We start from the raw sequence: 11,540 nt of genomic DNA on the forward strand, positions 1-11,540 counted from the left end.
GGTTCTATATTGCTACAATTTTCTATTTTGGGTATTCTCTAAACTGTTAAATTGCTGAATTGTTGTACTTTGGTGAGTTGTTAATCAGCTGTTCCTCAGCCTCATTAGCTTTCTTTACTTTAAAATCAAAATAGAAAACATATTTTTAGTTTTTCTTACATCGGTAACATTATTAGGCAGTAACAATACAAAAAATCAAATTTTACGTTTTTTGTTTTTGAAGATTCCAAAATTTTTTTAATTTTCTTTTGAATTTTCAACAATTTAACAGTTAAGGGAATTTTTTACAATTAAGCAATTCAACATTCTAAGAAATCCAAGATTTTTTTTTTCAAATTAAGGTCCGTTTTCTCGTCCGTTTGTTAAATTTAAAGTGGAAATCGTATGGGAAATCAAAGTTTTAACCATATTTTAAATTTAACAGGCGGACGAGAAAACGGCCCTAAAAGTAGAGAAAACCAAAATCAGAACGCCTCGCCTTTATTCGCCATCTGAAATGTACTAACGCGCGGCAGACGGCAGACAGCTGAATTGACATATGGAATAGAAAGACATGTTGCGCCTGTAAAAACCGAACGAAATCGACTGGGATTCAATTAAAAGGCGAGCCGAAGCCCTCCGTAGAAACTCAGACAGGATGGGCGAACCGAAAGCCAGCGCGGAGCCTGGGGAGGAGCAGCCCTTCAACTGCGAGGACGAGGCGAACGCCATCATCAACGATGTGAAGGCCCACGTCGCGGAGATCTGCATCTCCTCCAAACTGGCCAGCGATGCCACGCAGATCTACCTCAACATCCGGACCATCGAGAGTGCCACCTGCTGCGTGCAGGTGACCAGTCGTGGCTTCAAGATCGTCTCCTCCCAGTACGACACCATCGACGAGGATGCGCGGATCTCCGCCCTGCTGCGCAACGGACAGGACCAGGACAACGATGTGGAGGAGCAGGAGGAGATCTTTGAGACGCCCTACGCACTGCTGGACAAGATCAGCCCACGCTACGTGGAGTCGTTCGGGAACCAGCTGTGCCAGCAACTCAGGCAGCTGCAGCAGATGAGGACTCAGTTCTACGAGGAGGACGAAGAGGAGGAGGAGGAGGAAGAGGAGGAGTGATACTCAAGCTCCAGCTCCCAACCGAGGCTGTTTACTCTTTAGACAGAAGATTTTAATGTTAGTTTAATTGAATGTTTACTCGTAATGACAGAGCGACAGCTCCGATTTCCTACATATTTATGTGTGTCTGTGCCGCAAAAGTATTCCCGCGTGAGTTGGTCATGCAGTCCTCCGTTCACGACACCCTCTCCTTGCTTAGCAAACGAATACCGCTCCAGATCCAGCTCCCGATCCAAATCCGTTTTAGACCTTAAGGCGTTTCAAGAATAAAGATTGTGATTGCAACTCGAGGTCGGTCAGTTTGCGAACGGTGGGCACCAGCTGCTCGACATGGTCCTCGTAGCCGCTTCCCGTGTTGAAGTTCTTCTGGCCGTACACCACCTTGCCGTCGAAGTCGTTGACCGGCACCTCCATGGCCCGGTCCACCTGCTGGATGGTAATGTTCAGGTGATCCTCCACTTCGGCCAGCAGATTGGGCTCGTTGTACCAGATGCAGCACCCGCGGACGTCGGTCAGGTTGGTGTTGCTGCAGTTGCGGCCGCGCGACTTGCACCACTCGCCGTGATACCACACCTTCTCCGGCACCGTGGACACCAGGCTGATGGCCAGGCCCATGCGCTCCGCCCTGCCCACGCGTCCGATGCGGTGCACATAGTTGGTTTTGTCGTCGGGCAGCGTTACATTGATCACTGGGAGTAAGAAGGAAAAAAAGGTCATTTAAAAATAAATATATCAGTGTACTGTAACTGTTTGCTCTGAGTGGGGAGCGAAAGTAATCATTACTTTTAAATCTAAAAAGCAGTCATATATAATAGTCGGAAAACAAATGAAATACACCATTTGGTTACTATTTAAATCCGCAATGATCTTCAAATCCGCAATGATCACGGTTTTTTGATTTTTAATTAATATTGCTAAGAAATAATCACTATTTTTTACTTTTATTAATATGTATCAGGAATAATCATTACTTGTAATTAGTGGAGTTCGAATCCCACATAGAATAAGTATCTTTTTCAATACCATTTTTTATATTCCCACTAGCACCTAGACTACATATCGATTTAGATAATTTAGTTCATACTATCTTATTAAGACGTTTCAGTAATGGAATACGCACATACCTCTTTTAAACTTAAAACCGCTTTTTAAGAGGTTTTTCATTATTTGTGAGCGATATTTTTGAATGATTATTCCTGATAAATATTCATAAAATTAAAAAAAAAAAAAAGGATTATCCTGATACATATTTATAAAACTCAAAAATATTGATTATTAGGATTAATGATTTTTTCTAATTTTTTTTAATATCGCTTATAATGATTACGGTCCCTGCTTCTAAGATTTTCTATCTTTTGAGAGACCTATTGACCTATTTGAGACCTTCTTTGCCTATCTGTATTATCTAAACCTGTAAACCAGGGACCGTAAATAATCATTATTTAAGATTTTTTTTTAAAAGGCCTACTGAGGTTTTTACAAGTTTAAATCAACAATTTAACTGGTTTTTATGCACTTTATAGACATGAACAAATAACAGTTAATTTGCTTTCCAGATTTGTTGAAATGCATATACTTTGTGGACAAGAGTAAAAAGAACGTTATTTTTGACGTTTAAAACAAAATATCAGAGTAGTCTTTTTAAAATAAAAATCTCAAATAATGATTATTTACGGTCCATGCTATAAACTTACTGAACGGCAGTCCGGTGATGTCAAGCCCGCGGGCCGCCACATCCGTGCAAATGAGAAACTTGACCTGCTGCCGCTTGAACATCTCGAGGTTCTGTTTGCGCTCCTGCGGCTTTCGGTCGCCGTGCAGGCAGACGCACGAGTAGCGCTGCCCGCCACGCTGGCGAAGATATTTCTCCAGGTTGTCGCAGTCCTGCTTGGTGCGGCAGAAGATGATGGCCCTGTCCATCTTGTGCTTCTCTATGGCGTGGACACAGTACTCTCCCTTCAGCAGCTTGACTGCCTGCGACTGCGTCTCCTGGGAGGGATTGCCCGGATGCACGTTGTCCCGATCGTGGACGCCGTCGGTGTTGATGGGCTGGCGCAGCGACTGCCAGCTGGAATCCGCCTGGGGATCAACCAGGCAAACGACGTGGTGCACTGTCTCCGGCACGGCATCTTCCCCTTTTAGATCCACCCAGGTGGGGAAGTGCATCAGGCGCTCGGCCATCTTCTTCACTTCGAACGCGTGCAACGTCGCGGAGCAGACAACCATCTGCAGCCGGCGACCGTCCGACGTGATCTTGGGTATTTGCTTGTGCAACCGGTCAATCAGTTCGGTGTAGCCCTGCTTGAGCAGAGCGTCAGCCTCGTCCAGCACGAAGAAGCGGCAATGGGTGAGCAGCACTAGGCCGCTGTTGATCATCTCCTCCAGACGGCCCGGGGTGCCCACCACGATGTGGGTGCCCTGCATCAGCTGCGCCTTCTGCTCTTCTAGCCTCACGCCGCCAATGAGCAGCAGGGAGCGCACCTCGGGGTTGCTCAAGTGGTACTTGAACTTCTCGATCTGGTTGTAGGTCTGCTCCGCGAGCTCCCTGCTGGGCTCGATGATGATTGCCTGCGGGGCATTCGGCGCCGGTTTGGCGCTCGTTGCTCCAGCTGCGGCACTGGCCACTGGATTGGCCCTGCTATGCTCCGCTCCTGCCTGGCAGGCGGCCACAAATCCGTTGCCCGGGGCGTACTTAAAGTCAGTCTTTCCAAAGTTGAACAGCATTTCTGCGTTCTTAAGCACCACCGCCGGGTAGAAGGTCTCCTTGGCCAGGTTCTCCGGCAGGCGGAAGGCCACCCCAAGGTGCTGTCCATTCTTGGAGAAGCTCACCTCCAGGCGCTGCAAATCAAGCAGGCAACCAATGACATCCGCCTTGCCGAAGGCCTCGCCGTAATCGTCAAACTGTCGGTTGTTGGACTTCTTGCCGGTTCCGCCGAATCCGAAGCCCATGCGGCAGGTGCCCAGATCGAGGTTCGCCTGCTGCGTGGACCAGCCCACGCGACAGAGGCCCTCGTCGGTGACGGTGGCCTCGAAGTAGAACTTTCCCCTGCCGCGGACACCGGTGGTGGCGCGGCATCCGTGCCACTCCTTGAACTCCCGCGACTGGCAGCGCAGGCCCTCGGGAGTCACGGCCAGGGCGTTGCCGCGGTCGAAGAAGGACATGGTCCAGGGCGCCACAGATGCTCCTCCTGCGGCGCCCTTGCCCGCTTTTCCCTCCTCCAGATCCCGCAGAGTCTCCCACACGATCTGCAGGATGGGCAGGCAGAAGGCACCCGTTTTTCCCGATCCCGTTTCGGCGGCCATCAGCACATCGCCGCCGCCCAGGATCAGGGGAATGGCCTCCGCCTGGACATCGGTGGGCAGGCTGCAAGTTAAGTAAAGTTAAGTTATGGGAAATTAAAGTGTGTTTCTCCTTACGTCCAGTCCAATTCGTCGGTGGCCTTTCCCAGCTCCGGAAGCACGCCAAACTCTGCGGGCAGGAATTAGATATAAAATATTGATGGAATATTGATTTCAACTTACCTTCGAACGCAGTCATTTTGAGAATATTTGTGAAATCCTCTTTTTTATGCTGCTCGAATGCCGGCTGATTTATCAAGTTCAATTTGACGGTGGTTTGTGACTGAACCAGTTCGGGAACTACAAATCTGGAACTTTTCAGTGGTGCCAAAGTAGGCTGGCAAATAAATAAATTCAAGTATTTTAAAGAAAAATAGCTATGATTGAAATTAAGGGGCTTTTGGACGAGAGTTTCGATTTTATGTTCGATCATTACAAATTGTTTTTGATTTTGTTTCAGAATTTCCAGAAACTATTCATCTGAACTATTCAACAAATCAAGCGTTAAAATTTGTCAGACTCTTTGATTTAAAAAGAACTTACAGGCTGTTCTTTATTTTTATTTTTGTTTCGTCAATAAAGAGTATTTTCAAAATACAATCTGTGTTTTTGAAAACTAACATATTTTAAATTTGTAATTTAATTATAACCATTAAAGCTGGCTTATCAGTAATTTTCTTCTCCTGAATTTATGAAAAAGGATATGAACCCGACCTACCATAATAGAATATTGATGGATAATTTTTAGTTATATTACGTTTGACTACCGAAAATAGTAAAGTTTTAACTTTATATTAAATATTGTAAAAAGATATTCTTGACAGGCCAAAATTAATAAATCTCTGCAAAAAAGACAAAAATTAAATTTTTTCGAAACAGCTAGCGGAAAAAAGCTAAGCTATCAGCACTGTTGCTTGAACAAATCAGTGGTGCGAAACGGCGATTGGCAAACAGCTGTGATTTCGGGGCGAATGTCAGCACTCACATTTGTATACGCGTAAAATCGCGCAGAATTCTTGTTGTGCTGTGGAATGTTTGGTAAAAGTGCTAATTAGGCGAGGGAGATCATGTAAAACTGGGCGTAACCCACACAATGTAATTGCACCCGCACCCGTCCGCAGGCAAAAACCGTTTTTCCGCACCCCCGCCCTTGCTAATGCAGTTTTCCGTTTGCGCAGCCACTTTTCACTCGGAGGATGTACTTTCCCGTGGGCTGGCCCAAGCGGGTGGGCCTGGCGCTGCCCGGCGAGAGCGCCAGTATCCGGCACATCTGCTGCGACGCGGTCAAGATACTCGTGGCCGCCGTGGGCGATGACTTCCTGGGCATCTGGTACGCCAACCCGCTCATTCCCATCGCCTACTTTCGGCGCACGGAGGACTCCTTGCGGCAGTACGGCTCGAACCAGGTGATTGTGTGGAAGCCCGACTCCCGGCAACTGGCCCTGCTGACCGCATCCGGCGCCCTGCTGCTCTACCAGCTGGACTTCGATGCGAATGGAAGTGGTATCCTTCTGCAGGTGGATCCACCCTCTGCGAGCCTCAAACGCGACTCCGCCGAGCTGTTCATCAAGGAGAACATTCCCCGCCTGAGCCTGCGCGAGCTGTGCAGCGTTACCCTGGGCTCCGTCATCACCACCGTGTGCTGCATCAGCCTCAGCGAACTCCTCCTGGCCACTCAGTCCTGCGAGCTGCTGCGCTTGCAATGGACTCAGCTGGAGCACGCCGAGAACGAACTGGAGCTGCCAGCCCTGGCGGCCATCAAGCTGCGCGACATTCCCTTCTACGTGCAGCAGCAGCAGCAGCAGTCCGCCGCCCGGAATGTTCCACCCCTGAGCAGGGACTCCTATGTGGCCTCGCTGGAGTACTCCCCGTTTATCGGCGGCTGTGCGGCCGTCTTCAGCGATCGCCGTGCCGCCTTCCTGATTGCCAACCATCTGAGATTCGAGACCGACCACATGCACGGCTTCTGGGTGCCCGATGTGGAGGATGCGAGCGTCTGCAGTGTGAACCACAAGTTTCGGCTGTTGGCCTACGGCCAGGAGAGCTCCGCGGTGAATGTTTATGGGATAGACGAGGCCACCGGCGGGCTGGAGTTCTCGCACCGCCTTATGCTCACGGAAAATGTGCTGCCCGGCAGTCTGGGCTCGGTGAACGAGCTAAAGTGGAGCCCCGACGGCTGCGTCCTGGCAGTTAGTTGGACGAATGGTGGTCTGTCCCTCTGGAGCACATTTGGAGCGCTGCTAATGTCCACCCTAAGCTGGGACTTTGGCCTCAACGTGGATCTAGTTCGGCAAAATCCCCTCAAGCTCCGCCGGCTGGAGTGGTCCACCGAGGGCTATCAGCTTTTTATGCTGACGCAGCAGCCGCCGGAGAGGGAGGAAAACGACAAGAGCAATGTGCTGCAGCTACAGTTTGTAAAGAGTGCGCTGAGCATGAATCCCTGCATGACCACCAATCCGCACATCCTGCTGCAGGGCGACGATTGCCTGTACCTCAACCAGGGCAACAACTTGGAGCAGACATATGCCGGCAGCCAGGCCACGTTCCCCTCTAGCGGCGTGGGCTCGGATGACACGATATCCGGCGATGGCGACTGCCTAGAGTTGAAGCAGAGCCCGCACACGGGCAGCATCCTCACGGAGAGCAAGTATTGGACGGTTTTGCAGCTGCCGCTCAACTATGCGGCCACCAACTGGCCAATTCGGTATGCTGCAATCGATCCGGATGGACTCCACTTGGCGGTGGCCGGGCGCACTGGCCTGGCGCACTACTCGCTGGTCACCCGCCGCTGGAAGCTCTTCGGCAACGAGTCGCAGGAGAAGGACTTTGTGGTCTCCGGCGGGCTTCTCTGGTGGCACGGCTTTGTGGTCATGGGATGCTACTCACTGCTGGACCGCACGGACGAGCTGCGTTGCTATCCGGCGGACTGCAAGCTGGACAACCAATACGGCCACAAGCTGCAGGTGCGTGCGCCTGTTATAAGCCTCAACTCATTTCGGCACCAGTTGATTGTTCTGACTGCCGATGGGATCGTGAGTCTGTTTAATATGTCCAAAAAATCGGCCTATGCCTTGGATATTGAGTGCGCCTACGAACTGGATGTGAAGAGCATCTGCATCCACCCCGCGTGCATAGTGAGTTTGACAGTGACGAACCTTAAGAATGAGCTAAAGCCACAGGGTCAGCAGCCGGGTGGCGAGCAGGCGGAGACTATAATTGTAAACGTTTGCGGCCGCATCTTGATGATCCAGCGCGACGCTGGGGAACAGGTAAGTGTTATGATAATATTTAGACCTCGGATTTTCCATATTTGTCAATTTTTGGTCAGATTTTTACCAAAATTTTTAGGTAGGTGTCATCTTTTTCAAATGTAATAAATTCGGATGCATATCGGAAATATGCTAAATTTATGCAAAAAATATATGCATAAAATATGCAAAATATATGCGAACAAATGGAGGCTTAAATTTTTAATTCTACCAGAGGGCTTTTGGTAATTTAAGGAACCTTCAGTAAACACGACGATCAATTTAAACGAGCAGTTTGGCCGATAGGGCCAAGAACTATTCTGCCCTTTTACTATTTTTGCCCCCTTATCGCCTACTTGTTGTAAGTATAAATAGGGTTTCCTTAAATTTGGGAAAAAATTAGATATCTTAGAAATGACGAAAAGGAACAAACAATTTTCTTCGGGTAAATTAGGTTGGCTACGAAATGGTCAATCTTGAATAGTTGAATTTATTTTATATTTTGCATATATTTTGCATATACTTTGCATATTTTATGCATATGCATTTTATGCCAATATGCAAAACAAATAAAATATGCCATTATTTCAAACTATATTTTTATTGAAGCGAACTTTGGTGTTTTCGGAATTGATCCATCTTTTTCCTATAAAAATATGCAAATATGCAAAATCCTAAGTCTTATAATATGTATGATTTTAACATATATTCTAATGACAATTTGCTTACCAATTAGGTTCCCAACACTCTGTTAGCCACGTGCTTGGCTAGCTGCGTCGAGGTCTTCTGGCTGTCGCACTCCCTGGAACGCTGTGCGATGCGCGACTGCCTCTGGCTTTACTCGGGGGCCCACGGCATGCGTGTGTGGCTTCCAATCCTACCGCCGGGAAGGGAGCGGCGCGAGGGAGAGCAGGGCGGTGCCCAGCGTCTGCACAGCTTTATGTCGAAGCGGATAATGCTGGGATTTCCACTGAAACTTTACCCCCTCGTCGTGCTCTTCGATAATGTAATCGTGCTGGGAGTGGAGAACGAGAGCACGCTGTATGCCAATGAGCAGGGCTCCCACTTCTCACTTCCGTTCGCCGTGATGGAGCGCAAGTCGCAGATCTATCTGCACAAGGTGCTGCGCCAGCTGATTAAGCGGAACCTTGGATACTCTGCGTGGGAGATTGCGCAGTCGTGTCGCTCGCTGCCTTATTTTCCGCACGCCCTAGAACTTCTGCTCCACGAGGTTCTGGAGGAGGAGGCCACAAGCAAGCAGCCCATTCCGGATGCACAGCTGCCCAGCATTCTGGATTTTATAAGGGAGTTCCCTGTCTACTTGGAGACAATTGTGCAGTGTGCCCGCAAAACAGAGATTGCCCTGTGGCCTTATCTCTTTTCAATGGCCGGAAAGCCCAAGGATCTGTTCCAGATGTGCCTGCAGTCGGAGCAGCTAGACACGGCGGCCAGCTACCTGATAATCCTGCAGAACCTGGAGCCCTCTGTGGTGAGCAAGCAGTATGCCACCATGCTGCTGGACATTGCTCTGCAGCAGCGAAAGTGGGAGCTGGCCAAGGATCTGATTCGCTTTCTAAAGGCCATCGATCCAAACGAGATCGATTCGCCGCGCTCCTCGATGGTGGTGAATGTGAAAATCGCTCCGCCTCCCCAGGTGAACACACAGCAGCAGGTGAACCAGAATGCGGATGCCTTTAACATGGTCCTGGGTCCCATTGCCAGAGAGAGAAGTTTCTCCACCACGGTGACTAGCAACCTGCCAAAAGACAAACAGGCTCCCGGGGCTCCACCGGTGGCTCCCCTGACGGAAACGGGCAGTTCGGGGGCACCTACGGTGGTGCGTCGTCGGTCCACTAAGCAGCGCGAGACATTCTGCATCGATCTGATCCTGCAGCGCCATGCTCGCCAACTGCTGCAGAACCACAAACTCACGGACTTGGGCTATATGTGCGCGTACCTGGACTTTCACCTTGTCAGCTGGTTGTCACAGGAATCGGAGCGTGCAGCCAAATTGGATGACTTTGCGGGAGCCCTGCAAGCGCTGCACGTGGAACTGCAGCTGCCCAGTCCATTTCCCACTCCGGCCAAAGACGACTTTGCCCAGCTACGCGGCAGTCTTCGGCAGACAGGAGGAGGCGGGGGATCCTCACAGACATCGGAGTCTGGCTACTTCAGCCTAGCCACGCCCAACGGGGCAGCAACGCAGTCGCCACAACTGCAGCCAAGCATTCGGGAGGAGGAGGAAGAGCTGCAGCAGCCCAGCTCATTGCCAGCAGTGCTGAAGACGCGCTCGGGATCGCAGCTTTCGTTCGACAACTTCCGCTACCGCCGGCTGTACTCGCTGCCGGCATCGGAGGACGACCTGGCTGTGGATCCGCTGCCCGAGAAGCTGTCCATCAAGCTGCGCTATCTGCTGCAGCTCTTTATCGAGGCCAATTGCACGGACTACGCGCTGGTTCTATCCATCCTGCTCCAAGATGCGGCCTCCATATCGAGAATTGTCAACGGGATAATCCGCAGCGAATCTGTACACACCTGTCTGCGCACGGAGACCGCCCTGAAGCAATTGAGTCAGAGCACCTTTGAACACAGCGGATCTTTGTACCGGGGATTTGTGCTCACTTTGCAGCCGCACCTCTACCTGCTGGAACAGTACATCCAGTCGCTGGGGGACGCCGCCTGCCTGCCGCTCCAAGATGCCAGCCCGGGCACCGAGCAGGGCGTCGACGTGGCCACTGGACTCCACGGACTGGAGAACGAGGAGGGCGAATTTGTGCCAAAATCGCAGCAGGCGAACGGAAACCAATGGACGGTGACGGACCATCACCCGAATATTCAGCGGCTCACGCGACATGCAAGCTTGGAGTCGAATGGGAACGCAGCGGTGGCCAGCGGCTCCTCCGCCCATTCAACGCCCACTCAGCGCCAGCTGCCGCGGCAGAACAGCCGCGAGCGGGAGGGATGTCGCCTCATGTAAGCCGTTAGCCGTAATCCGAGCGGTTTAATCCGTACTCCACATACTCAGCGCAAGGATGTAGATACATACGTACGAGCACTTATTTGTCAGTGAAAAGCGTTTTGTTGCTGTAACTCGTTGTTAAAATTTTCCGTTAATTGTAAGCCAGCGTACACACTCAGAAACAGGGTTAGAGAAGGGACCGGACCGAAACTCACATGCAGACAACGAAGCGTAGCCGGCAAAAGAAAAACAAACAACCGTATAACCGTATGAAGCATACGTAATGTAATCCATAATTTAGTAGATGAAATTTGCTGCAATATTTGTTAATTAAAATTATACAACCAATATACTTAAATATACAAATCAAATACAATTATATTTTTACTAATAAATGAAACTATTTAACAATAAGTGTGTCTAATATTTGTACAGTGGCTTACAGATTAAAAAGGAATATTTAAATAATCAAGGCATCAAATGTAAGATAAAATTGTCTAGAATACGATTTACAAAACTCCTTTTTTTCCAAAGTCATTTAATAACTACGATAAAACTCAAAATTGGCCAAAACCGTTTAAAAAAGACTTTTTTGTCGTTGTGAACCGGAATAGTTAAAAAGCTCGATAAAATTGGGTTGCTTTGGGACATTTTTTCTAGGCAATAAGCTTACTTACTGAAGCAGGTCGAAATAAATGTTCTTCAAAATTAAATTTTCTATGTTAAAAACCAGCTTTTTAACTTGAAATCGAATATGAAATTATAGTTAAAACTTTAAACCTTACTTTGAAAGTAACGTGCGGACCAGAAATCGGTCCTAAGATTATTAAAAATCTGATCGGCATATGAGGAATGATAATAAGGGAAAAAATAAATAAAAGAG

The 11,540-nt window shown here is 49.1% G+C and overlaps 3 protein-coding genes across 4 annotated transcripts; 2 read left to right on the plus strand and 1 right to left on the minus strand.

The window, feature by feature from the left end:
- The first annotated feature begins 501 nt into the window (after positions 1 to 501).
- On the plus strand, positions 502 to 1,401 carry LOC108062204 (GSK3-beta interaction protein). Its single transcript, XM_017148776.3, has one exon. The coding sequence runs from the start codon at positions 638 to 640 to the stop codon at positions 1,109 to 1,111; it is 474 nt and encodes a 157-aa protein (XP_017004265.2). The 5' UTR covers positions 502 to 637; the 3' UTR covers positions 1,112 to 1,401.
- On the minus strand, positions 1,142 to 4,757 carry Ddx1 (ATP-dependent RNA helicase Ddx1). The gene is made up of 4 exons (XM_017148775.3): positions 4,634 to 4,757; positions 4,529 to 4,580; positions 2,806 to 4,475; positions 1,142 to 1,800 (listed from the first exon to the last, which is right to left on the minus strand). Exons 1-4 carry the CDS (start codon positions 4,647 to 4,649, stop codon positions 1,355 to 1,357), a joined length of 2,184 nt encoding a protein of 727 aa, XP_017004264.2. The 5' UTR covers positions 4,650 to 4,757; the 3' UTR covers positions 1,142 to 1,354.
- Positions 4,758 to 5,366: 609 nt separating this feature from the next.
- Positions 5,367 to 11,033, plus strand: Rich (Guanine nucleotide exchange factor subunit Rich). Of its 2 annotated transcripts, XM_070215853.1 has the most exons (3): positions 5,367 to 5,545; positions 5,629 to 7,719; positions 8,435 to 11,033. In XM_070215853.1, the coding sequence occupies exons 2-3, from the start codon at positions 5,647 to 5,649 to the stop codon at positions 10,673 to 10,675; spliced, it is 4,314 nt and encodes a 1,437-aa protein (XP_070071954.1). In that variant the 5' UTR covers positions 5,367 to 5,545; positions 5,629 to 5,646; the 3' UTR covers positions 10,676 to 11,033. The 2 variants fall into 2 exon arrangements, with proteins under 2 accessions (XP_070071954.1, XP_017004258.2); XM_017148769.3 differs by having other exon boundaries at positions 5,367 to 7,719.
- The last annotated feature ends 507 nt before the right edge of the window (positions 11,034 to 11,540 follow it).

This window comes from Drosophila takahashii, chromosome 3L, assembly GCF_030179915.1.
Source record: "Drosophila takahashii strain IR98-3 E-12201 chromosome 3L, DtakHiC1v2, whole genome shotgun sequence".
NCBI lineage: Eukaryota > Metazoa > Arthropoda > Insecta > Diptera > Drosophilidae > Drosophila > Drosophila takahashii.